Raw genomic sequence first — 26,860 nt, forward strand, 5'->3', positions numbered from 1 at the left:
AAGCCTTCAGTGGGTTATTGGTTGGTATTCCCTCTGCTTCAGAATGAGGAGGAACCTGCTGTGACATTCCCATTGCTCTGTGCCTGCAGAGCAGACCCTTGTTGCTGTTCTTGCTCATTGCCAGAGCAGCAGCTTGGGCAGTGGGCAATGCCTGGACCTCAGTCCCCACCACTGCCCTATCCCAGACTGCAGGTTATCGTGTCGTGTTGCTTTGGGGTGCCTCTTAGCCTGCTGCCTGGCCTTGAGCACACAGGAAAGCAGGGTCTCTGCTTGCTGCTGGTGCAAGGATGAAGGCGTGGAGCTGTGGAGGATAAACCACTGCAGAGCTCTCATGGCAGAGTTATGAACCTGAGCTTGGGATGGTCTTGGAGGAAGCAAGCCTGAGGGGAGAGGGTTGGGATTCACAGGGTCTGTGCTGGGGAAGCATGATGGGGAGCGTGAGGATCAGAGGCATGGAAGCCCCAGACTTGCTTGAATTGGGTGGCTAAGGTCAGTGCCAGGGTAGCCTGTCTGTCCTGGCATGTGCCAGCAGCACCGGGGTCTGCAGCCTGGGCTCTCTGTCCTTGTGGTGAGCAGCCCTCAGTTTCACTTGGCTTTCCTCCTGCAGCACGTGTGTGAGCAGCTCCTGCCTGCCTTGGGACCAGCAGGCACCTCCCTGCTGTGTGTGTCAGCCAGCTCTTCCCATGGCTGCCTGCATCCCAGTGCATCACTGCGAGCACTGCCTCTGTGCTTGCTCCAGCAGTGGATTTGTTCTGGTTTCTTGTGATAGTTTGGCTTAGCCATTCCCAAGTATTGGATCCTGGGCCTGCAAGAGGAGGAGTTGCTAACCACAGGAGAGAGGATCTCTCACAGCCTCCAGCCTCTCTGAGCAGCCTGGAGGAGACTGTGGTCCCATTGCAGAGCAGTTGCCACTCACTGGTAGACCAGTAGCCAAGATGCTTGCAAACAAGGGTTTGCATCTGCCCTGTGATACAGGGCTCGAGTGGAGTCCATGAAGGCGGCCAGGGTCTGGGCAGATGTAGTCTTGCATTAGCACATAAGAGATGGAGATGAGGAAAGAGTGGACCAGCTCTGCAGTTTCCATTTGGGACCCAGGCAAAACGGCTGAGTACTGTGAAATGAGCATCCCAGCTGTTAGCGGATGGGGATGCCCGTGTGCCTGCTTTCATCCTTGGATTGCTGCTTCTCTGGATCAGTAAATCCCACCTGGAAGGTTGCTTTGCAATTGAAACACTGCTCATGGGTGCAAATGGCTGTGCTACCAGCTGTGATGTGATGTGGCTCTCCACGAAGCATGTGGAGAAGAACTAGCTGCATCGCATCTCCAGTAAGTCCACAATTAAACCACCATGAAACAGAGGGTCAGCGTCCATCTGACCCATCTGCCCATTGTGGTACAACTGTAGGGGTAAATAGATGGTGTTCCCTAAATCCCTCATCATCTTTATCCACCTCAGTATGACCTTGTTGTGTTTACCCCAGCCTGGAGATCTGAGGTGCTGGTGCAGTTCCTCCCAGGTCATGAAGCTAAAGCCACTCTAGCTGGGCTTTTCTTGGGAATGCTGGTTTGAACCCATACAGTTGTGCTGGGGACTCAAATAGGAGTATTCCTGGGTGCAGAGTGAGTTTTTGTTGTTCCTTTAACTGGAATAGGAAATGACGTAGTTTTAAAAGGTTTATGTGATGGGTGCCCAAAGGCTTTCCAGATGTTGGGCTTGATCAGGCAGAGCCTGTCATGTTCAGCGTTCGTTGCCTGCATCAAACCATTTCCATCTGGCCTGGTGGGAGTGTGTGGTTTATTGCAGCTCTACCCGTCTGAGAGCCTTTCTCAACTGGAACCTCTTGCACAGAGGAACATTCTGGCTGGAAACCATTTGGAGATGCAAATCTCTCTGGGTGTTTGGCTTGGCTGCTGTTTCCGCAGTGTCTGCTGAGCAGTGGAATAGGTTGTGTGGAGCAGGCGTGCTCTGAGCAGCTGCTGCATGTGGCTGTAGGGACTGACCCGGGAGGCAGAGGGGTTGCTTGTGTTATTAAGCATTCATGGTTTCTTTCTTGCCTGCTTGCACAGCTTCAGCTGGTGCAAATGGGCTCTCTGGCTCTGTGTGTGTGTGACCAGGAGGAGAGGAAAAGCTGACCCATATGTTGTTCCCAGTGCTAGCATGCCAAAAATCTTGGTTTTATAGGAGCGTGTTCATAATGAACTGTGCCAGGAAACACATGGCTTGCTCAAGCCATGAATGGGAGGTTCTGTATGGGGCCCTGTGCTCACCAAGAGCCTTGCAAGGAGAAAGAGCAGATGCTGGCATGCATTACTTGCTCTATGGCAGCCTGCATCCTCTGGGCTGCAGTGGATGGGGAGCAGGAGGTGGGATCAATGTACTAACTGTTTGGCTGGTTCAGTGATGGCAGGGAAGGCAGCAGTGGTTTTACTGCCTGCTGCTCTTTGTGGCTCCCCTGGCCTGCAGAGGGCTGGCTTGCTTCTCTGCAGACGTGGTTGTTCACAGTGGAGACCGGGTTGGAAGGAGCCTGGGCACTGCAGGCAAGCAAAAGAAGTGCTGCTGACAGCTTGGGATGATGATTGTGGATGGGGAAGAGAGAAAAGGAGGGATGCATGGAGTCCATTGGTCCCCACGTGTCATAGGGACAGTGGGGCTGTGCATGCTGTGCCTGGCTCCAGCAGGAAGGAAAAGCAGGCAGGTGAGAGTAGAAGCACTTCCATGTCTGGAATGTTGCTCTGTTCTAGGAACTGCTGCCAAGCTGCTTCCTCTGGACCAGTAAGCTAGGGATGCTCCAGCCCAGTGATTTGATTGCCCAGCATTCAAAAGCAAGCAGGGGCTTGAACCCAGAGTCTGCTGCTCTTTGATCCAAGAGTGGCTAAAAGCAAATGGAGCCATTCCCAGAGACTTGGCAACAGAAGGAATTGCTGCCTGTAGGCAAAGATGTTTAATAAATTGCTCCTAAAGGCAAGACCTGTTTGATAATGGTTCCTGCGAATGTGTTCTTGAAACCTGTGAGAGTCCAGGACCCCAAAGCCTAACATGGTCCCTGCTGTGCCTTTTGTTGCTTTGGGGTGATCTTGTCTGAAAACACACCTTTGATACCAGCCTTCTGCTGTGGCTGATGTCTTTCCCAGAGCATGGTGATAAATCAGTCCTGGGTTTGTGGTGTCTGTGTCCATCCCATGGGATGTGGGACCTGAGTGTGAACTTCTCAGTTCCCTCTGCTGAGGTCTGATGCTCTTTTCCTTAAAGGCTGCTTTGTGGCCCTTAGCTCTGCCCCTTTGCTTGCAGTGAGCTAGGTTTGTCCATAGCTGTGCCTTGGGTTGTTGGTTTTCTTGGGGTTAGCAGCACTAAGCATGCTGCTGAGGGATGCAGTGGCAGCTTCAGAGCAGTGATCTGCCTCCATCTCCTTGCCTTGTTACAGGTCTACAGAGCTGGGAGCAAGCACTGCAGAGTAGTGAGTGTATCAGCTCATCCAGACTTCCCATCAGTGATTCCTCATCAAAGAGGAATATCCTGTGTGGCTGCTGGGTTGATTGCAGAGGCTTTGCTTCCTGAATGGTCTGAGCAGTGGCTGTTGCAGAAGCTTCAAAGGTCATAGTGTGGATATGACGGGGTGGTGATACATCAGTGGTGGATTCCTAGGTGGAAAAAGCTATCACTGCCACCTTGCTTTGCTGAGGTTTGTGCATCAGCTGAAACATCCAGAGCTGGTCACTGGGTCAGAGGTGGTAAAAGTGTCTCTTGATCCTGCCCTTTAAGCCTGAGACTGAAGGGTGCAGCCTGAGGATAGACTTGGGCTGTTAGTGGAGGGGGCTAGGGCTGGCTCACCCTCCTCTCCCCCAGCTGTACCACCAGCCTCCTCTCTGCAGGAAGCCACTGTGTGGTTGCAGGTCTTTGTTTTATCTGTGTCTTGTAAGCCATCTGTCCCCCTCTACAGGTGAGGCAGACCCGAGGCCTCATGCTGGCAGGGAGAACTGTAGGAGGGGGAGGAAGGATGTACTTTGGGTGCTCTGGGCTTTGCTGCGCTGGGCACTGCAGATGAGTCCCAGCTCCTCTAATCTGCTGTTCCAGATGCAGAGCATTAAAGAGCTGGCTTGCACATCTGGCTAGGCTGACCCAGGGTGAACTTCACTGGAGTGTCCCTGGAATGAGTCTATGGAATAATGCTTCTGGGGCCTGCCTGACTGCAGTGTGGCTGGGCTACAAGCTGCAGAAAACCTAAAGTGCTGGGCTTGCTTTCCAAACCAGGAAATCTTAAACTTCCAAGAAAGCCCTATCCCAAATCCCATTCTCATGCTTCTAATTCCTTGTTTCATTGCAAGCAGCTTTGGGATTACTCATATCATTGCATCAGCTGTAGTGTAAAGAGGTTGGTAACTTACGCTCTTCAGAGGCACCCAGCTCGAACAGGGCATGCATGAGGATGGGATGGGTGGCTCAGGCTTGTGGGGAATGTGGCTCTCCCATGGGGCTGAGAATGTAGAGTGGTGCAAGAGCGCTGGGCAGGCAGGGTTCTGCTGTGCTGCTGCACATGCCAGCACCAGCCAACTTGCCTGTTGCTTCCCCAGCACGGCTGGAGGTGAGTGAGATCAAGGAACATGAGCTGTGCAGCAGCAGAACGCTCTGTGGTTGAGGCTGCATTCCCAAGCGATGTTGTAGGCAAAGAGACAATGGTTTTTGGATTGCTTCAAGATGCAGGCGACTCAGTCTGTCAGGCAGGGCAAGAGATGTGCTGCCTGCGCTTCCCTAGCTTGCACAGTTGCTCTGCAGCACTCAGATGGGTTTGAGCTACTGCAGTGCCCCCAGGCAAGCAGTGTGTGGGGCTGGCACAGGCTTTCCATCAAGTGACAGATGGAAAACGCGGCTCGGGTCGAGTCTTGGCTTGTCTTGCTGCCCCATGTTCTTGCAGCCTGAAGGTTTGGGTTTGCTGCCGTGACCAGCATTCACCAGGCAGTGTCCATGGTGCTCTTGGGCCTCTTGGTATGGTACAGAAGGTGGGCTGGGTGCTTTCACTGTCAGACTGCCCCAGACCCTCTCATTAGCTGCATCCTGAAATACAGCCTTAGAGCCCTACAGTGTCTCTGTGCCTGGAACGTACCACAACTGGTGTTGCCCACTTGGGAACAGGGATGTGGGGTCCCCCGAAACTTTAACCCCAGTTTCCCAGTGCTAGTCTCTAGCTCTGCCACAGCTCCTCAGATCCTTGCTACTGGTTTGATGCATTTTCTTACAGCTCTGGCTCATGAAGACAGCAACACTGATGTCTCTCACTGTTCTAGCTCTGGAGAATGGCTCACGCCAAAGCCATTCCCACGCTGTGCTGCACTCTGCTGCCAAATCCCTTCAGTAATGCTGGGGTAGCACTTGTGGGGTTTGGCTACCATGGGGCTGGGTCTCCTTTGCCAGATGTGTGGAGAGCCCTTTGCTCCCTGTGGCAAAGCTGTCAGGATTGAAGACTCGCTCTGCAGGCAGCAGTGACTGACTTCATAGGGCTGCTCACACAGTCTGTCCTGGATGTGGCTTTGCTGGTTTCATTTGTCACCCTGAAATGCTCTGCATGTGCTCAGCCCACTGTGGCCTTTGGAGGAGGCTGCAGCAGCTGAGTCCTGGGGGTATCCCAAGCCCCAAAAGCAAACTGAGATACACTTGGTGGAGATTCAGGCTGCCAATGCAGGTGTTAGTGAGTGGGTTTGTTTTCCTGGGAAGCTGCTATTTGCTTCCCTAAAGAAATGAAATAGATTTTGCACGGGGATTACCTCTGCATGAAGGATGCTGTGTTCCTGTGTTCAGATCTTTCCCATAAGTATGCTTTCAGAGCCGGGATGTGATCTGATCCTCCTCCCTGTCCTTTTGTGTCCTGCTGGTCCCTGTTCCCTCCCTATGTGTAGTTTGCTCCTTGGTGTGAGTGATACCCTGAGGATCTGTATGTACCAGTGCGACTTCCCTGCATGATTTGCTTAACCATCATCTATTACCTTTGCATTTCACTTAGATATCCTGCGAGTAAAACATGTTTCCATGCAGGATGTGTTTCAGATGTGTTTATCTAATCTGGCTGCAGCTTTCCTGAAAAGCTTTCCTTAGCCACAGTTGAAATGGTTTGAAGCCAGAAACATGTGTTGAGGGTTTCTTTTTCTCCCAGCCAGGGGTGCCTTGTGTCACATACATATGCAGGGAGTGGGTCTTTGCCAGCACACACATGCTTGGCGCTGGCATTGTGGAACTGTGGCTGGCCCAGCTGTTACATGGGGACAGCTCTGCACTAGCTTGTCCTTGCTAAACTGACTCCCAGCAGATTTGGTGGTGCTGGGTGTTTTGGGGTGACTCTTGCTAAGGGAAGAGAAGGAGTCCTTCTGCTTCTTCCAGCAGCCCTAGCAAGGCAGCCCAGCCCAGATTAGCTCATGAAACCACAGCAGGAGTGTGCTGTTGTGAAGGTATCCACTCAGACTGAGCAGGGGTCCGCTTTGCTCTCCACCAAGTGCTGCAAGAGCTCTCATCTGCCAGCTCAGGCAGTGCTGGCAGTGTCTAAGCCATGCCTCATCATGGCTCTGGGAGGTCCTCTAGCCAGGTGAGTGGAACAAGCAGAGGTATTTGGTGGTGGTGGTGTTGATGTCTGATGACACTATGCAGATTTTTCCCAAACTCTGGCATAATGACACCCCACACAGATAGCTCTGTGCTTATACAGGTTTCTTGAGCCTCTGTCCCTGAAGCCCAGATGAGGTGGAGGGGATGGAGAGTATGTTAGAACCCCACTGACTGCAATCATTTCCTGGATCAGGGCTGTGGAGCTTTTATGGGCAAGTGCAGCACTTCCCATCTCTGAACACTGGCCCTGGTGCTCTGGATTTAGAGTGCTGTGGAAAGCTGTGTCCAGCCCTGGGTTTCTGATGTTTGCCACCCCAAAATGTCTAGACTGTATTTGGCTACTACTGGTTTTTCCTTACAGCTCAAATCTGGTATATGATTGGGACCATGGTTTCCAGCCATGTGCAGCCAGTCCATCCATGGCACCGTGATGCTATTGTGAAAACAAAACACAGGGTTGTTGCTCTTACTGCACTTTAACACTTACTTATCCCGGTTTGCTTTGGCACTTGTGCTCATGAGGCATTCATCATGGGGACCACACCTGAGCCGAAATTCCCATTTTCCCCAGGATGGCAGATAAGGACATAAATACTTCCTTCTGTCTCACCAAGGAGCTATGTCCCAATGCTTCCTGACACCTGCTTCCCATGTGGAGCTTGTGCCAAGCCTTCATCACATCCCTTGTCCGCAGAGCCACATCCTCCTGCCTGGATGTGGGGGATGCTGGAGCAGCAGGATGCATTGGACAAGGCTGCTGAAGCTCTTGGCTGACCAGCACCAACTGAAATGCTGTTGTGCTGGCAGTGATGGGCAGAAGTGGTTCCACTGCTGGTTAGTGTTACACTGCTAATGCTGACAGTGTAATGATAGAAGCGCATCTAATTTAAGATATCACATCTTAATACCTTAATGGCCTGTGCCTTTAGAGAAGCATCACTAACTCCAGCAGCAGCATGACCAGTAGACTGGGAAAAGTTCTGGGATGCTGAGATCCCAAGAGCAGAACTGATCCATCTCCTTCATGAACTCTCCTAACACTGCCACCTTGCATGTGATTTATGCTATACAGGTGTGGTTTGATGGACATGTGCCCGGTGCCCTGAAGAATACCTGTGGAAGAGAGCAGACCCAGCTCCTTTTAGGTTCAGACCTGACTGGATTTGAGTGTCCTGTTCCCTTTTGTTCCTGTCTGTCTGTCTGTCCCAGCAGCCTGGTTTAGGATAGGTTCAGCTCCTGGTACTCTGGGGTTGTGCTATTGAGCATGTAGCTGTGTTTGCATGGGGTTGGGTGGTTGCCACCTTGCTGCATGCTTTTGGTGAGCTGGATCTGATGTGTGGGAAACAAGAGGTGTGTACCTATGTAAGACCATACATTCCTGCACATTATCACCTTGGGGCATGTGTTCATCCTGTGGTGTTTATTAACAGCTGTCACACACCAATGGGTGGTGGCCATCTGGGTAGGTGCATGGTAGCTGATGGTGGAAACTTCACTGGACATGCTGACCCTTTGAGCACAGCGTGCTGATGGGGCTTAGCTCAATATGGGATCCAGTAGGCAGGACTTCAGGCATTGTCTGCAGCTCTGTCGTTCAGGCCACAGGGGTCAGTCTGTGGCTACTCCCAGTGGCCTTGAATGCTTTGTATGCAATTGACAAATGCTGTGAGAGTGGGACTTAACCCGGCTGGGGCCAGTGCCCTGGGGATGTTGCCTGCACACCACAGTCAATGGCGCAGTGAGATGCTGAAGGTAGAAAGTCAGGCTTTTGTGGCTTTATTGCTCTCTGTGGAGTATGCCTCTGGAAAGTGTGTTAACAGACACAGGCTGAGGTGCCCCTGCTCCTCACTGGACCCTCATCCTGGGGAGCAGCAGCGCTGCATGAGCACCTCTGTTATGCCTCACGGTTGCTGTGTGCAGGAGAGCATGGGCTGGCTGTGCTGGAAGTGTGTGGTTGGCAGTGGGGTGCCCATAAGCACTGCAGGCAGGAGAGGCTTTGCTTGGTGCTTACGCTCAGTGACAACCTCCAAAGGCTTTCCAGCATGGAAAGGGCTCCTGAGACTTCCTGGAATGTGGTGATCTAGATGTCCCCTTCAAAACATCCCCTTCAGCATAGGATCCCTTACCCTTAGCTCTGGGTTACTGAGATGTCCTGTCAAACAGTGTCCCTTTACCAGGCTTTTAGACAAGCACCACTCAGGGAGATGTGGCTGAGCTTCCGAAGAGGAGCTGCTGCCCTTCGGTGGGCTCTGATCTGCTCACATAACCCATCCAGGCAGCCCCTTCCTGAAGCCTCTGCAGCTGTGTCATGCAGTGCCGAGGGAAGCGCTGGCTGCTCTGTCCATAGGACCCTGAGCTCTTGGGTGGGGGTTAGTGTGTGAAGGAGGATTCTTCAGCTTCCACCACTGCAGAGATGCTCCTGGTCCTCCAGAGCCATCCCACAGCCACTGTCAGACCCTGAGGTCAACCACTGCAGTTTCATTTTGCCGCTCCTCCTTGCGAGTGGGTTGATTCCCCAGCTCGAGCAGGGGTGTGTGTCACGGCTGCATCCCCTCCTGCTGTGTTTATTCCCATTGGAAATCCTTGTACCAGACCAGGTTTTATTCTGAGTAATTTCTGAGGATGTGGAGGTGGGATGGAGATGTGATTCCAGGGAGAGAAGCTTTAGGAAAACCCGGAAGCAATACATAGGTGTTGTGATCTGGGGCAGTCTTGGTGCATGGCTGGGACTTGGGACATGTCCCAGAAACCAGGAGAAGAGGAGCTCAAAGAAACACCTGAACTGCCCAGGAAGCTGTTTGCTCTCTTAATGCTTTGGTGACTGATTTCCTGGCTCATACACTGCCAGACACCTCTGCTCAGGCTGGAAGTGCAGCGCTCAGTAGTGAGTGGGTCAGGGAAGCATCCTCCTGATGCCCCTGGGAACCACTGAGGACTGGTTTTGTCAGATGTGCTTTGGGTCCATGTCTCCTAACACAGTGGGTTTGGCTGTCTGGAGACCCTTGGGACCAGCACATGCTTGCCTGGTCCCCTCACCCATGCCCTAACCATGCTCTCTGTGTCTCACAGCTGTGGGGGCTCGGGCAGCGATCCTCTTCACCAAGGAGCCATACTCCCAGGACGCCCTGCACGGCCGCAGTGCCATCCTCCGCTGTGAGGTGGAGGAGCCCGCACATGTGGAGTTCGAGTGGCTGCAGAATGGTCTTCCCGTTCAGGACACGGAGCAGCGCTTCAAGGAAGGCAGCAACCTCCAGTTCGCTGCTGTCGATCGGCACAGGGATGCTGGGGACTTCCAGTGTGTAGCCAGGAACTTGCTCACTGGGGAGGAGGCTCGTACAGCCAATGCATCTTTCAATATCAAGTGTGAGTGTGGGGCGAGGGCAGCCAAGCAGATAGCACAACCTGCTGCTTCCCAGTGTGGACAGGGCAAAGCTCTCTTGAGAGGGCCTGGGACTGGAAACAGCTTTGCCTGCTAATGGGTGTGGGAGTGGTGGTCAGACAGATCCGATGCCGTGACCTGTGCAAGTAGGATTCCTCTCCAGCTACCACATCCTTCATGCGCTCTAGGCTGCTTGTGCCTTTTGATATCCCTAAGGCTGTCAGAGCTGATTTCTCCTGTCTCCCATTTGTCTATATGAAATGGAGATGTAACTGCACTAAGTGTGCCATGAGCACTGCAGATCCTTTCAGAGCCCCTGTTATCCCTCAGAGAACAGTCACGCAGAGCAAAGTGGGACATTTACATGGTGGGTGTCCCTTTACTCCATGCTGGTTGGAGGGCTTATGTGTTTCTAAGCATGCTTGTGCCTTTATTGCCTGCTCTGGTTATTACAGAGTTGGCATCGACCCGGGAACCAGCTGTGTTGTTATTCTTTGATCCCACAGGGATTGAGACAGGCAGTGTGGTGCTGAAGCAGCCGGCCAGCATAGCTGAGGTCCAGCCCTCCTCCACTGTGGTGCTGCGGTGTCACATCGACGGCCACCCGCGGTAAGGGATGCCTCCCGAGGAGCAGACCCTGCCGGGGGTCTTCCTGCAGCTTCGCTGCGTGCTCTTCTCCCCTCTCTCTGTCTTTCTCTCCTCTCTCCTATGAGGACTCAGTAGAGTCTAGGGAAGGCGAAAGGCAGGATTGATTGAGCCTGTGGCTGAGCACCGGGGGAGAAGGCAAACGGCCTCCTCGGAGCCGCGTAGCGAGGAGCACAGTAAGGACGGGCTGTCACAGTCCGGTCGCTGAGCTGCTTGGTGTGCTGCGGTCACTACGTTGCTTTACAATCATGTCCCGTCCTCTTGGCTGCATGTCTCATGGCTTAGTGTCTGTGTCGGGGCCAGCCGTGGGGACGGAGAGCCAGGGAAATGGGCCATCTCTGGGCTGTCTCCTCTGCACACATGCTCTCTGGGGAGCCCTGCTGGTGCCCAGCACTTGGTCACCCTCTTGCCTCTGTCTTGCAGCCCCACATGGCAGTGGTTTCGGGATGGTACCCCGATTCCCGACGGCCGCAGCACCTATTCTGTCAGCAACAAGGAGCGAACCCTGACCCTGCAGAGCGCCAGCCCCGACGACAATGGTCTCTATTACTGCTGTGCCCGCAGTGCCGTCGGCTTCGTCTGCAGCCATAACAACTTCACCATTAATATCATCGGTGAGTGGTGTTCTCAGTGCTCAGGGCTGGGGTATTTAGAATTGGATAAGGGAATTTTCAGTCCAGCAGCAGGTTTGATGTGTTTCTGGCTCTGGCTGCATAACTGCAGCCATGCTGGCACATCTGCCTCCATGGGGCTCACAGAGTGCTCTCAGCTCTTTTGTGAGAGCTCTGGTGAGGGATATCTGCCCTTCTCACCCTCCTGTGGTCTCTGCCATTGCAGATGAGAGCTTTCCCCAGGCGGTGATCATCCCACAGGATCTCATTGTGACCAAGAATGAAGAAGCCATGTTTGACTGCCAGTTTGCAGCTGTGCCCCCCCCTACGCAGGAGTGGCTCTTTGAAGACAGCCCCATCACCAATAGATCCAAGTAACAGGGACTGCAGTGATGTGGGCAGGGCTGGGAGGAGAGGGGCCACTGTGTTCCACAAGCAACAGAGAACTGCCAAACCCTGGCTGTACCTGAGGGCGAGCATTCAACATCAGGCTGGCCAGTGGGACTGGTTTCTCAGCTTGGCTGGCTTGGGTTTAGCAGGGCCATGGCACTTGTGCATGGCCTTTATCAGCATAGGACTCGGCAAGCAGTTTGTCCTCCAATGGGTCTCTGGGGCTGTCAGTCCTAGATGTCCACATATGACGATCCCCAGAGTTGGGGATGTCTCCCTGTCCCAAATGTCCGTGTGTGGCAATTTAGTGGAGCCAGAGCCAGCTTAAGCCCCAGACACCCATTTAGGACAATTCCCAGAGTGAGGGACATGTCCCAGAACCAGATGTCCAGAGCTGGTGATCCCCAGTGAGCACTGAGCCTGTGGCTTGCTTGTACCTCCAGATACACGTGCATGGTGATCCCCAGCGCCAGCACTATTTCTGAGCCTCAGACACCTATGTGTGGGGTCATGCCCAGAGCTGGGGACATCTCCCAGACCCTGGAGATGGTGATCCTGGAGCCTGGGATGTTTCAGACAGATAGCAAGCGCCACCAGATGCCCAGTGGCCTGGCAGCTCCCAGGCGCCACCTTGTGCCCCCTCCTCCCTTTCCTGGCTGTCCCAGTGTTGGGTGCTGCCCGTTTTGGTGATGCACCCACCAGACTTGAGGCATCTCTTGGTGGGAGCCAGCTCTTTTGAGAGGAAACAGCCTCGAGTTGTGCCAGGGGAAGGTTAGACTGGATAGTGGGAAAAATGTCTTCCTCAAAAGGGTTTTCAGGCATTGGAACAGGCTGCCCAGGGAAGTGGTGGAATCACTGTCCTTAGAGGCATTTCAGAGATGTGTACATGTTGCACTTAGGGACATGGTTTAGTGGTGGGCTTGGCAGTGCTTGGTTAACAGTTGGACTCAGTGACCTTAAAGGTATTTTCCAACAGAAATGATTCTATGATTTTCCAAGAAATAGACGTGTGTTCAGTCATTTCCTGTATGAAGCACATGTCCCACCATCTCCATGTTTGCATGCTGTCCCTCATGCACTGGGAAGCTTTAACTTGACCCAAAGCCTCCCTCCTGGTTTCACGGGCTAATGTAAGACACCGCAGGGCTGTGGCTCTGGCCCATGTCCTGCAGAAATGCCCACTGACTCCTGCCTCTCCCCATGTGCCCAGGACCACTGTGTTCGCCAATGGCTCCCTCCTGATCACCCAAGTGAGGGCTCGCAGCACCGGTGTCTATAAGTGCGTTGGCCACGGGCAGAGGGGGAAAGCTCTTGTGCTGAAGGCGACTCTGCGGCTAGCAGGTGAGGTCCTGGGGCTGCTGGCAGGGTGGGCAATGGGTTCCAGAGTTGCAGTGTCACTCTGGAGCTGTGTGACAATGGATCAGTGCATGGAGTGCTTGGTTTATCTGTGAAGTGACTCCTCCTTGCTGCACGCATGAGAGCTTGTGTGCTCTCTCCCTTGGCTGGTGGTTCCAGTGATGATGCTGGTGAGTTGGTTACACTGCGTTTCCACCCTGTCTGAGCCCTGCTCTCTCTTGCTCCTCTCAGAGATCGACGAAATGGCACCCTTCTCCCCAAAGGTGTTGACAGCGAACCAGGGGCACCGCGTGGCTTGCACAGCCCCACGAGGCATACCCACACCCCAAGTGTGGTGGGAGAGGAACCACGAACGGGTTCCCACCACTGGCAGGGTGCACCAAGAAGCGGAGCAGCTTGTTTTCACCAGTATCACCGAGATGGATGCAGGGACCTATACGTGCCACGCTGCCAACAAGGCTGGAGAGAAGAAACAGGAGCTGAGCATCACTGTGGCTAGTAGGCAGCTTTCCAAGCAGGGCTGGGACAGAGAATGGGGCTGGTTTGGGATGAGCTGGGTGGGATGGCACATCACTGATACAGAGAGGCATCTGTCTCATGGCTGGGCTGTGGGGCCCTGTGGCTGGTGCAGACCAGCTGTCTGGTTTGTGCTGGTGCTGGCCAGGGGGGTGGTGAGTGACCGGTGTAACCCCCCTCCTCTGTGCCCAGCGGTACCCAAGTGGGTGGAGATGCCCAAGGACAGCCAGCTGGAGGAGAGCAAGCCAGGATACCTGCACTGCCTCAGCAAGGCCTCCCTGAAACCCACAGTCACCTGGTACCGCAACGGCGTCTCCATCTCGGAGGTGAGGCCATGGGGCAAGGCCCTGCCACTCATGGACACTTCTTCTGGGCATCTGCTCAGCTCCTTTCCCTGCTCCTGGGAAGGGAAAGCATCCTTTTCACCCCCACTGTGGCCATGTTCTGGACACCATCCATCATATTGGTGTATGGGTGAACAGCTGCTGTCTCTAGCCGCTTGGTTGGTGGGTGATCCTGTGCTTTTGAGGCAGTGGCAACAGAGATGTCACTGTAGGTTGTTTCAGTTCTCAGTGTGAGCCTCAGCAGAGCTGTGTCTATCTGAGGCATGGTGTGGGCACATGGAGGATCAGCTTCCACCAGCAAGGTCCAAGCCCAGGGCTGGTGACATTTCTACACTGCTCCTTCCTTCCCTCTGTGCAGGACTCACGGTTTGAGATCTCTGAGAATGGGACCCTGCGCATCAACAACGTGGAGGTGTATGATGGGACCATGTACAAGTGTGTGAGCAGCACACCGGCAGGCAGCATCGAGGGATACGCACGGGTGCACGTGCTGGGTAGGCTGATGAGCACTCCACATCCTCCCTTTGCCTGTCAGGGTGCAGTCGTGATGCCTCCACCTCAAACGCCTTCTGCAGCTGCAGGGGTTAACAGCACTCTTGTCTCTTGCAGAGAAGCTGAAGTTCACCCCACCGCCCCAGCCACTGCAGTGCATGGAGTTTGATAAGGAGGTTACAGTGTCCTGCTCAGCCACTGGCAGGGAAAAACCCACCATCCAGTGGACTAAAACAGGTAAGGGGAACCTGGATGTGATATGTCTGTTCCTGACCTGGGGTCCCAGGAACTTTGCACTGGCTCATCTCAAATGTGGGTGAAGCAGCAGTGCTATGGTTGCCTGGTGCTTCATGTATGACTGCTCTTCTCGTGCCCTGCAGATGGGAGCAGCCTGCCATCCCACGTCAGCCACAATGCTGGCATCTTGTCCTTCCACAAGGTGAGCAGGAGTGACTCGGGAAACTACACATGCATCGCTTCCAACAGCCCGCAGGGAGAGATCCGTGCCACCGTGCAGCTCGTGGTAGCAGGTGAGAGCTCAATGGTAGGCAGGTGGGTTTCCTGCTGTGCTGGCCTTGCAGTGGATTTGCCTCAGTGGCACCCAACTGGCATATCCCTGCAGAGAGAGAAATGTCTGGCCTGACCCCAAGCTCTGCTCCATGGCACTTGAGTGTCTGGTTTGTCAGTGCTTTGCATACAGCTCCAGAAGGCATGTGTCCCTGTGTCAGTGCTGGCCCTGCTCCCTTGTGGGGGGTCAGCAACATTCCCAGGAGCTGACAGCATTCCTGTTCACCTCTCTGCCTTCAGTTTACGTCACCTTCAAGTTAGAACCAGAGCCCACGACAGTCTACCAGGGGCACACAGCCATGTTCCAGTGCCAGGCAGAGGGGGACCCTGTGCCACACATCCAGTGGAAAGGAAAGGACAAGATTTTGGATCCTGGCAAGCTCCTGCCCAGGTACACAGCCTCCATTCCAAACAGAAACGTGTTGCAGCAGGGTGCTTCCCATGCTTACCGAGCTGATGGCGTGGTCTTGGGTTCCCATCCTGGGGGTCTCGCTGTCAGTTGTCTCTGTGTCCCAGGGTTACCCATTCTGCAGCCTGCTGTGCTGCAGTTGAGCTGCAACCATTTCTTCTTGAGCATTGCACAGCCTGAGATTCAGGATGGTTGCACTGGGGACATGGGGCTGAGGCACCTGGGGAGCTGAGGCTGCAGGTGCCCCAAGCCTGCCTCAGCCCTCTGGGATGTGCGAAGGGCTCTGTGTGTTTGGCAGGATTCAGATAATGCCCAATGGCTCCCTTGTGATTTACGATGTCACCACTGAGGACTCGGGGAAATACACGTGTATTGCTGGCAATAGCTGCAACATCAAGCACCGCGAGGCCTTCCTCTACGTCGTAGGTAAGGGGGTCCCCTGCGTCAGGACATTGCCTCCACAGCAGCTCTAGGCCCTGATTCTCCCTGATGCTTCTCTCTGACAGGAGGAGGGAAGGCTCTGGGAAGACCTTGTAACAGTCTTCCAGTGCTTAAAGGGGACTTACAAGAGTCTGTAGAGAGGCTTTTGACAAGGGCCTGTAGGGACAGGACAAGGGAATGGCTTCAACCTGACAGAGGGGAGACTGAGATGAGACATTAGGAAGAAACTCTTCCCTGTGAGGGTGCTGAGGCCCTGGCACAGGGTGCCCAGAGAAGCTGTGGCTGCCCCATCCCTGGCAGTGTTCAAGGCCAGACTGGACAGGGCTTGGAGCAATCTGCTCTAGTGGAAGGTGTCCCTGCCTGTGGCAGGGGTTGGAACTGGATGAGCTTTGAGGTCCCTTCCAGCCCAAACCAGTCTGGAATTCTCATTCCACCAGTGGGTGCTGCAGGCCAGGTCATGCCTGCTTAGAGTGTTAAGGCAGCATCCCTGTGAGGATAAAGTGCAGTCTGGGGGAGGAGGTGGCCACAGCCACAGAGGAGGCTTTTCTCATTCCTCCAGCACATTCCTGGGCAGGATTTGGGAAATCCTCAGCATTTCTCATGGGATTGGTTCTCTCTGCCCCCAGACAAACCAGCAGCAGAAGAGGATGAGGGACCTGGCAGCCACACCCCCTACAAGATGATCCAGACCATTGGGCTTTCAGTGGGGGCAGCTGTTGCCTACATCATTATCGTGCTGGGGCTGATGTTCTACTGTAAGAAGCGAAGAAAAGCCAAGAGGCTGAAGAAGCACCCAGAGGGCGAGGAGCCTGAAATGGAGTGTCTGAATGGTGAGGCTGGCACCCCAAGGGCTGGGGGCTTCACCTGGGAGGGGCTATGGGGCAGGGAGCTCCAAGGGGAAAAGGAAACTCCTCTTTACCCTTGGAGTCTCTTGCTCTTGTTTTTTGCTATGGCTGTTGGCGGAGACCCGCTGCCAGGTGAGAAATAGGCAAGTTGGTGTGAAACCTCCATCCCAGTCCCACGCCATGGTCATCTCTGTCTGCTGAGTTATGTATTGCTCCTGCTTTCCAGCAGCCTTACTTGGCATCACATACACCCTTTGCCGAGGGGAGGAGTGTATCCCTATAGCAATGTAATAAAATAGTGGTACCCTGCTGGCCTGTTCAGATCACACTTCATCTGCTCTGGTGCCGGAGGGAAGACGTCACTGAACAGCGCTGAATTCTGCTGGGAACTCACACTGTTATCTCTGAAGCCCATATAAGCTTTGAGCATCTACAGCATTATCCAACAAGAACTTCTGGAGCATAAGAGGTTATCTAAATATTCTCTTCCTGCTTTTCAAGCTTGTCACCTATTAGCTCTGCACTGGAGCACGCAGATCTTCTCTATGTCTGATTGTTCTTGCAAATGCCTCTTCTGGTTGCGCTGTCACCTTTCAGAAGCAGGGAGCCCCAGGCAGGATTTAGTGCATCCAGCTTTGCAGTGGCACAGCTGTGCTGTGTCCTGTTCCCAGCTGTGCCACTGGCTTCAGTTCCCTGTCCACAGCTCTCTCTGGAAAAAGCAAGCAGGCAGCTCAGGGCTGAGCCCCCACTGTCGGTAGGACATCAGGGTTGCTTTCCTCAGGCCTCATGTTGTATCTCTGCATCTCCAAGTGCTCAGCATCCCTCTGCAGCTGGCCACAGCTGGCCTGTGCTTTTACACTGGCTAAGTCGGTGGCTTTGGCAAAGAGCTGGCAGCAGCACTCCTTCCATGTTGGCAGCACATTGTACTACCCTGGCTCCTACCTTCTGTGTGTCCACTGGAGGATGTTCCCTCCTGTCCTGTGGCAGCTGAGCTGCTTTTTAACAGCTGTTTCCGTGAGACCCCGCAAACAGATTAAACTGGGTCCCCACTGTGCATGAGCTGTGTGACTCCTCCAGTGAACCCAAGAGATCTGGGGCATCATTTTCATTTCCAAAAGCTGTTTCAGCTCTTTCTCCTGACATCATTGTTGTCCTTGCACCACTGATACCAGTGAGGACTTAGAAGTGATGTGGTGCAGTTGAGTTTGCTGCAATGATAATTCCCTGTATCTCCCCCTGTGATTCAGGGGATGGTGGGAGATGTCTGTGAATGCAGATGCTGTGCTTCTCCCTCCAGTTCTCCAGCACACAACCACATCCTGATCTGGGGGGGAGTTGCTTTGAGGTCCTGGCAAAACATCACTGCTGGGTTTGTCTCCTGTTTTATTTCTCCTTTATTGGTGCTTTGAACAGAGCCAAAGGTCTGGCTGTGGGGAACCTCCTGAGAACAGGGATGCAGGAGCATCTCTGCAGCTTCGTGCTCTGCTGCTGTCACTGCTGTGAGCTCTTCCTGTTGGGAAGGTTGGCAGCTCACTTGTGCCACCAGGCTCTGGCCAGCATCCTCTTCCCATGAAAGGATTTGTTTTAATCTCTTTTGAGGTCATTTCAGGTTTTTATTTTGGTCTGTTATGTTTTTCTTTTTATTCTGCCAGAGTTTGCCTCTTCTTATTCCCTTCATTTGGAAACAGTTTAGCTGTCAGAGAGATGCATCCTCAGTGCTACAAGCAGACCCAGCTGCCCACATGTCTGCACTCCTTTTTGGTACTTCCATAGCCTCTCTGCAGAAGCGATTTGTTTGCTGTCAGCTCCAGTGGAGTCACCTCCTTCACCGTGGTCTTCAAAGATGTGTCTCTTTTCCTCCTTTTGATTTTGCTCCCTCTTTAGCTGGGTGACCTGAAGTATCTCAGCACTTGACTTTTCCTGAGGATCCTGACAGATTTGACCTTCGTATGGATTTGCAGTGGATCATTCCTATGGATTTCCTATGGATCAATGCACTCCTTACAAGTCAATCATCTTCCAAGGTCACGTCCTTGGTGTGCCACATTCATTGTAACAAGGGTGTTTGCTCTTGGCATCCCTCTGACTGTTCTGCTTTTTTGGGGTGAATACAGACATGGCATTTGTGGGGATTCAGGGCTGTGGGGACTGATGGGAGCGTTTGATTTCTCTGTTGGCACGTGCTAATTTGTCCAGGGTAGCGTGGCTGTGTCTGTTCCTCCAGAAGATGCTAAGGTGTTGCAGTCAGGGGGGCAAAGCAGGCAGCTCCTCGACACTTGGTTCCCCTCTAATTCAGGTATCCCACAGCCTAAACTTCCTGCTCCTTTTTGCAGTCCCTTTGTTACCAACTATCTTGTCAAGCCTCTGTGAAACACAGGGATGTTTGTTCTTGGAAGTGCCTGTTGTTGCTGCTTGCTGGTGCTGTCTCTCAGTGGCAGCATGCTCACTCTGCAGCCTCTTGTGTTTTCTTGGCACAGTTGCAGCAGTTCTCTTGCATTATCATCTTGGCTTCAAGCTGTGGTCTTGAGACGCTATCAGTCATGAGTGCAGACAGCACAGGGTCAAACAGTCTTGCTAATAATTAGAGTAAAACCAGGGAGAGTGTAAGTAGTGTCGAGCTTTGATTTATAGGATAGATGGTGTTTTTTCACTATGGTCTTCTGCAAACATTATTCCAGCGTGTGAGAGATGACAGCTGTCAGTAGCCATGGTTCTTAAGTCAACATATCTCAGTCTTCACAGCTCCAAGCCTACCTGTGACAAAGCCAAAGCCCCTGTCGTTATGGGCTGGTACCTTTCCTGTATGCATGCATTGTAAGTGTGCATGTACACATGCTGCTGTACAATACCCCTTGATGGAAATTATGGGGAGTGAGATTCCTGTTGGAGTTACCTCATGCTGAGTCAACACTTAATTTGTCATTAAATCCTTTTGCATGGTAGGGGTTTTCTTAATGCTCACCCTGGGCTAGCTGAAATGGAGTGTGCACAGTAATGCAGGGTGATGCTGCATGTGTGTCAGGTACCTTAGCTTTGTGCTGTGCCTTGCTTTACATTCACACTCCTGCCTTTTGGAAAGTATTTCTTCCTGGTGCAAAGTCTGATATGAGCAGTAAATGCATTCATAATCAAGGTTTGCTATCTCTACAGCTATCTAGACACTCTTTCCCTTGCAAGCTGCCTGTACATTGCAAGGTTCTCTACTTTCTTAAGGTAATAATGTTTTGTCCTGTTCACTGGCTTTTGTTTGTGCCAGGAGAATTTCTAGTTTGTTGCTGAGCAGAAAGCTTGCAGGGGTGGATTGCAAGGATGCTGCTTCCTAGCACTGCTCTAACCCAGGCAGTAAAGGAAACTCCAGGCTGATCTGCTCTGACAGGCTCAAGATTATCAAGGCCGTGAACATTGCTGGCATGCTGGGAAGTGAGCAAGGAGCAGGGGTCAGGCTGCAGCAGCCAATGCCAGATCGATTTGAGAGTCTCTTGGGCATCAAGAGGCTGTGGCTATAGTGAGCAGGGTCCTCTTTGCTCTGTCTCTGCCTCACACATCCAATCTGCTGCTGCTGTTCTGCAGAGTTTTGTCAATGGTAGTCTGGATGTAGCCGCCCCTTTGGGATGACTGAGTGCCATAGGATGGACAAGGCCAGATGGGGCTGGTTCACTCTGGGACCAAAGCCATTGCTAAGCATCTGATTTCAGGGGTGGCTGCAGGGCTGCCAGAGATGGGGCCAGACCTGAGACCTGAGGGAGCAACTGTGTAGAGGCCATACTTTTGCCTGGGGCTAGACATCAGGCTGGGGTACTTGGAGTCAGTTGTGGTTGCTTGGAGTGTCAGCCTCGGAAGGGGCTGATCCCCAGCTTAACATTCTCTGTACAGCCTGGCAGGATGCTGAAGCCATTTGTGCTTTGCTTGCAGGTGGTGCTTTGCTGCAGAATGGGCAGATGACAGCAGAGATCCAGGAAGAAGTGGCCTTGACCAACCTGGGGAGCAGCTCTGGGGCCAGCAAGCGGCACAGTGCTGCTGACAAGATGCACTTTCCACGTTCCAACCTGCAGACTATCACAACCCTGGGTATGCTGCGTCACTCTGGTCCTGACCCCACTCCAGCAGGAAACCCCAGCATGTCTTAGGCAGAAAACTGGATGTGCTGAGATACTGGGGGCCCTGCAGCCACACATATGCTGTCCTAACGCATGCTGCCTTCCCATGTGCTGCTGTGCCCTTCAGGCAGGGGGGAGTTTGGTGAAGTGTTCCTGGCCAAGGCGAAAGGTGCTGAGGATGGTGAGGGTGAAGCGCTGGTGCTGGTGAAGAGCCTGCAGACGAGGGATGAGCAGCTGCAGCTGGACTTCCGGCGAGAGGCAGAGATGTTTGGCAAGCTGAACCACTCCAATGTGGTGCGCCTGCTGGGGCTGTGCCGTGAGGCAGAGCCACACTACATGGTGCTGGAGTATGTGGACTTGGTAAGGCTCCTACCAGCAGTGCTGCATTGAGGAGGAGGAGGGATGGACAAGTGTGAATGGGCGAGGGGCTTGCATGTGTGACATGGTCCAGGCTGGCAGCACAGGGCAAGTGAGGTGTAGAGGGACACAGCTGAGCTTACCATTGTTACCAACGTGTGGGAGGCTCTCAAGGTGAATGGGTGTCTCCTGCAAGTTCTGGAGGTGCCTTTGTCCCCTTGTACATCCTCCTGATCTCTGGTTTATGCCCAGGACTTGGCTGAATAAATTAAGCTGTGGGACTCCCATGCCGCAGAATGGCTGTGAACGCTCAGTGCTGCCATGGGGAACCTGGAGCTTGTGGAAGGAAAGTCAATTTGGGGCATGAAAAAACAGGAAACATTAGGCCTGCTTGTCTCAATCGTAGCCAGTTAAGGTCTAGAAGGCTTGCCCTACAGGGTGGGTACCAGGAGGACCAGCAGGGACCATGGCCCAGTGGGCATCAGTGGGCCTGTCACATCCAGCTGTGCAGGGACAGATGTGGCTGGCAGCAGGTAGAGGTGCTGCCTCTGAGTTTCTGTCTGTCTCCTAGGGGGACCTGAAGCAGTTCCTGAGGATCTCCAAGAGCAAAGATGAGTCTCTGAAGCCACAGCCCCTCACCACCAAACATAAGGTGATAGTGCAATTCTGGAAGCATTGTGGGGCTGGGGATCGTGAGGAGGGCAGCCAGTGCTCACATCTCTCTGGGGTCAGGTGTCTCTCTGCACACAGGTAGCCCTGGGCATGGAGCATCTCTCCAACAGCAGGTTTGTGCACCGGGACTTGGCAGCCAGGAACTGCCTGGTCAGTGCCCAGCGGCAGGTCAAGGTCTCATCCCTGAGCCTCAGCAAGGATGTGTACAACAGGTCAGCTGGGAGCCTGGCAGGGGAACGGGAGGGGTGGAATGGCACCAGTCTCATTGCCTGCCTGTTCTGCCCACAGCGAGTACTACCACTTCCGCCAGGCATGGATCCCACTGCGCTGGATGCCCCCTGAAGCTGTGCTGGAAGATGAGTTCTCCACCAAGTCAGATGTGTGGTCCTTTGGGGTGCTCATGTGGGAGGTCTTCATGCATGGGGAGATGCCCTACGCCCCGCTGGCAGATGATGAGGTCCTAGCAGGTATGTGGAGTACCTTGTGCTGTCCCTGGCATTGCAGCCTATTGTAGTGTGTAATGTCCCCTCTCTTGACATGGTGCTGGTCTGGCTGGGGGAGCTGTACCAGCCCCTGTAGAGAGATGCTGCCCTCCTTCCATGCGGTGGAGACAATCCTGCCTCTTCCCAACCACCCTTCCCACTTTGCTTTGCCAGGTCTGCAGTCAGGAAAGACGAAGCTCCTGCACCCCGAGGGCTGCCCTTCTCGCCTCGCCAAGCTGATGCAGCGCTGCTGGGCCCCCAGCCCCAAGGACCGACCCTCCTTCAGCGAGCTTGCCACTGCCCTGGGGGACAGCCCAGCTGACAGCAAAGCCTGAGCATCCCGGCCCTCGCTGGGGAAGGATGCGGTGGGGTGGACGGGTGTCTGTAGGTGCCTGGGGAGCCCCTTGCACCCCTGCGGCCCCTCGCTGAGCCTGACCCCTATGCGCCAGTGAACAGCTCGGCACCAGCAGCTGCTGGACTCAAAGCACAAGCCAGTGTACCCCCGTCCCGCCACCCCTCTCCTCCACTGGTCCCAAAAGACAGCCCTTGCTGCCTCTTGCTCTCCGCCGTCCCAGCCCAGCGCCCTTGGGCTGCTGGCGTGGATGGGGCACGGCTCCTCCTCACCTGGTGAGAGCTGGGCTCCAGCACCAGGCTCTGCGTCCCTGCTCACCACCTGCATACCTGCTGGCCTGGCCCCTCCATGTCTCCATCCAGGCATCCCTGCCTCCCCTGCGCTCCATGGGTACAGGCCAGCCAGCAGGAACACGAAGTGCCTGGCATATGAAGGAGCTCACTACCTTCCCCAACTACCCTGTGCCTTTTTTTGTACAAAGACTCTGGGCAGTGTCCCTTTTCTCCCTCTTCCAGAGCACCGACTCCTCCCTTCCATAGTATTTCTGTTACTGGAATGCAGCCTAGAGTGGGTTAGTTTGTTTGCTTGAGCGGAGGGTACCACAGACACGAAGGGTTGGGTTTTGTTGGGTTTTTATGTGCTGCTCTCAATAAAGAAGGCTTTTTTTTGTTTTGTTGTGTTTCTTTGGTCTTTGTAAGATGCTGCTGTCAGATGGCTGTTGGACTGGTTTTCTCCATGTGGTTCCTGGGAAGGGCTGGGAGCCATTCCTAAGGCATGTGTCTCCTGTGTTTAACCCTTTTTGCCCCCTTCCCAGCTGGATCTGAGATGCCTTTCCTAGCCTGCTGTGGCCGGAAGGAGCACTTTGCCTGAGTACTTTCTGTCTCTCGGGGTAGTCATGAGTTGCTTTCCAAGAGGGACTTGTGTCTCAAGAGCAAATATCCCCCTCAGATCCCCTGAAAGCAACTGCTTATGGACAGGCGGTGAGGCTCCCGTCAGTTCAGGTAGCGAGGCTTCCATAGCGACTTTCCTCTGCCCTGTGGACAGCTCTGCAGCCTGCACTGGGTTCTGTTTTCACACAGGAGAGCTTCTGCTGCTCTTAGAGGACTGAGGAGCTAACAGGTCCCACCCCAAGAGAAGCTGTGGGCTCTCCATCATCAGAGATATCCCTACACCAGGTAAGCCCTGAACAACCCAGTCTGGTTGGCTCTGCTTTAAGCAGGAATGGATCAGAAATATCCAGGATTCCCTTCCTGCCTCTGCTACTCAGAGAAGCTATGGAGATGCTGGAGCATAAAGTGGGCTCATTTCTTGCAGTGTGCTGTCTGGCTTTGAGCTCAGATTTGGTCCAGGGCTTGGAAATGCCTGGGCCTCTCTGGTGTAACCAGGTTTGCTGCCTATAGAGCAGAGCTATCAAGTGTTTGTCCCTTTCATGACACTTGTGATGGGACTTGGGAGCTTTGGAGTCTCCCTAAGCCAAGGCCTCTTATGAACTAAGGTGTGGCTGTGGCTGACTGTTGGGCCCCTCTCTTCCCTAGACCTGGCCCTCCTACGGTGCTTGGCAGCAGGTTATCAGCACCCTGAACCCTTGCTGCCTCCATGACCCTTCTCCAGACAGCCCAGAGCTGGTGGCATTGTGCACCCTGTTACAGGCAGAGGTCTTGTGATGTGCCTTCTTGGAGCCCTTGCAGCTCCATGTCCCTCTTGTTGCTCTCCCCAGTCCTTCCCAGTGTGCACACTGCTTTTGAGGTGTGTGAAGTGCTGTGGCACTGCTGCATGCATGCTTTCCAACTTGCAAGCGACCTCTCTTTTGCTGTTGTTTGATGTCCTTTTGTTCAGTCTCTCCCATTCATCCCATTGCCATGGACTTCCCTGCCTGGTGCCCTACGTCTCAGCCAGAATGGCTGCACGCTGTGGGCTGATTCCTGCAGCTAAGTCAGGAATGGATCTGTCTTACCTGTGTGTCCTTTCACCTCTATAGCATATTGTGCCCCAGAAATACTCCCAGGTGGTTCTGCAGCTGTTTCCTTGGGCAGTTCTGTGGATAGATCCTATCAGAGCCTTTTGATAAGAGCCAGTTGATCCTTGTAGGTGAACTAACATTGCCATTTCGACCATCTCATCCCTCAGCAGGGGTCACCTATTCCATCCATCATGGACACGGGTGCTTTTCCCCAGAGACTGTGGGAGGTGAGGGACCGTTCAGGGCATTGTACAGCATCAGCTGACAAACAGGCCAGTGAGTGACCCTGAGTCTGCTCCAGGTGAAGGCCACCTGCATGTTGGACACCATGAAAGGTCCCTTGTCCTCCCACCTCTTGCCCCACATTGGACATGACAGGCAGAGCAGCAGGACTATTGCTGTGCTCACTCAATGCTCCTGGTGAGCTGGAGGTGCAGCCAGGCACCATCACTTGTGGTGGCCTAGCCAAGCAGCACCTCAGGGCTGCCCCAGGTAGAGAATAGAGATGCCAAGGACTTCTGGAGTAACATCCTTGCTCTACCACCCTCATACATGCAGATACCTCTGGGTACTGGAAGGGAATGGCATGGTTGCAGTAGGCTGGTTCTGTGAGCAGTGTCGGGATGGGCTGCTCCACTTTATCCCAACACATCCTGGGACTCAAGTGCCTTTTTACCATGCAATCAAGACTTGGTGGCGGCAGGGAAGCATCCGAATGCAAAGGCACCAAAGCTAGGACACATCCAGACCCAAAGGGTGCAGAACAACAGGGGCTGGGATTGTGTATTTTTGGGAGTGATGTCATGAAGTTCTGTATCCTTGGGGATGGGACAGATGTTGGCCAGACCAACTGAGAACAGCAAGCTGAGCAAATACAGCCATGGCTAACTGTGGTGGAGGACAGCAGGAAATCAGAGCCCTGCAGGAAAATAAGATGACTTGAGCAGCTGACAGAGGTGGGATCCAATTGCCTCAGCCCAATTTGAAGGAACAGCTGAAAAAAACAACCAACCGACCAACCAGCCTTGGGCATGGAAGACAACCTGTGGTATCCAGGAGCAGCACGGCTCCATAAGAGCAGTGGTGCACCCAGCTTTGGCCGAAATTGAACATTCACAGAGCAGTGTAAGAGGGCAGCAAGCAGATACGCACTTGTCCCAGCTAACACATTCCTAAAGCACAGGGAGCTCCACACCAGGTGTTTCCAGCAGTCCCTGATGTTTTTCCTTGCCAGAAAGTTAGCCAAGTACCTCTGACACGTGTGCACCCTCTGAGCACCCCAGCAGTGAGTGCACAGAGCCACTGTGCAGCTTGAAGAAGCAGTTCTTGATTTGCTCTGCTTTCACCTACTGCCCCTAGGCTCTTACACAGCTGTGTTAGGCACTGTGAGGATGCCAAGGGGCCTTCATTGTCCTAAACAGCCTCATTTGCCCCCCCCCCCCCCCCCCCCCCAGCTGTATTTAGGGTCAAGCAGGGGCTTTCAGTTTGGTTTCGAGCAGTTGTGTGGGTGTTTCTGTTTTGGCTTTGTCTTTAGCCCTACCTCCTAGGTGTATGTATTGCTGTCTTGTTCTCCAGTCCTGCTGTTTGGCTCTGTGTCCTGACCAGGTGGATCCTGGTTCATTGCCTGCTCTGTGGATGGACCCTGTTACCAAGACCTGTCTCTGCTCTGCTCAGGTACTGTGGAACTATAGTTGTTACTGTGGAACTTTCTGTTAGTGAGAGCATAAGGGTGACCTCTCATGGACCAGCCCCACTCCTGATCTCATGTATGTAGGGCAGAAACACCCCTCTGCTGACTTAAAAAAAGGGCATGTTAAGAAAGGCCCTAAGAAAGACATGTGTAGTACTTCCAGTCTAGTTGTTACTGCTTATAGATGAGATCTGGCTGTTAAGAGCATCTACCTGTACTCAGCAGCAGTCAAAAAGCAGCTAAAGTATCAATGGTAAGAAGATCAGTAATGGGATGGAAACCACCACAACCCCAGAGCTGAGTGCAGGGTGTGTTTAATAGTTCCCCACTTAAAATATGGATAAAGAGATGGAAAAGGATAAGAAAGGGCCTGGAGGAGGATTGCAAATGAGATATGGAGGGTTGTCTCTGATGCTGGGGGCAGTGGAGCCCATGTAACAGTGCAGCTGGCACAGGCAGCAGCTTGTCTGGGGAGATATATAGGGTTAACTGGGTAAGAGGCTTTTATGGCACAGTGCTGAGTGCTGTACCCACAGCTGTGTGAGAAGAGGGTTATAAATGTGAATTTTATGACTGGTGGGGGTGTAAAGGAGAACTGCCCTGAAGATGAAGTGGGAGGTTCAAGTGGCCCAAAACCTGTTTTAAGCTGCTTTCAACTGCCACTG

General features: G+C 53.5%; 1 protein-coding gene across 1 annotated transcript in view; it reads left to right on the forward strand.

Moving 5' to 3' along the window:
• Nucleotides 1-23,218, forward strand: part of PTK7 (protein tyrosine kinase 7 (inactive)) — a 35,026-nt gene extending 11,808 nt beyond the window's left edge. The window contains exons 2-20 of the mRNA XM_034060590.1: nt 9,660-9,953; nt 10,476-10,578; nt 11,038-11,228; nt 11,452-11,599; nt 12,826-12,956; nt 13,203-13,469; nt 13,680-13,813; nt 14,190-14,325; nt 14,441-14,560; nt 14,704-14,853; nt 15,131-15,281; nt 15,598-15,725; nt 16,367-16,570; nt 20,498-20,653; nt 20,810-21,042; nt 21,611-21,691; nt 21,772-21,923; nt 22,000-22,178; nt 22,368-23,218. Coding sequence (XP_033916481.1) covers nt 9,660-9,953; nt 10,476-10,578; nt 11,038-11,228; nt 11,452-11,599; nt 12,826-12,956; nt 13,203-13,469; nt 13,680-13,813; nt 14,190-14,325; nt 14,441-14,560; nt 14,704-14,853; nt 15,131-15,281; nt 15,598-15,725; nt 16,367-16,570; nt 20,498-20,653; nt 20,810-21,042; nt 21,611-21,691; nt 21,772-21,923; nt 22,000-22,178; nt 22,368-22,528 — 3,119 coding nt within the window. The 3' untranslated portion in view covers nt 22,529-23,218. The remainder of the gene's footprint in view (nt 1-9,659; nt 9,954-10,475; nt 10,579-11,037; nt 11,229-11,451; nt 11,600-12,825; nt 12,957-13,202; nt 13,470-13,679; nt 13,814-14,189; nt 14,326-14,440; nt 14,561-14,703; nt 14,854-15,130; nt 15,282-15,597; nt 15,726-16,366; nt 16,571-20,497; nt 20,654-20,809; nt 21,043-21,610; nt 21,692-21,771; nt 21,924-21,999; nt 22,179-22,367) is intronic.
• Nucleotides 23,219-26,860: the final 3,642 nt, after the last annotated feature.

The sequence above is a fragment of the Melopsittacus undulatus genome, chromosome 3, assembly GCF_012275295.1.
Source record: "Melopsittacus undulatus isolate bMelUnd1 chromosome 3, bMelUnd1.mat.Z, whole genome shotgun sequence".
Taxonomy (NCBI): domain Eukaryota; kingdom Metazoa; phylum Chordata; class Aves; order Psittaciformes; family Psittaculidae; genus Melopsittacus; species Melopsittacus undulatus.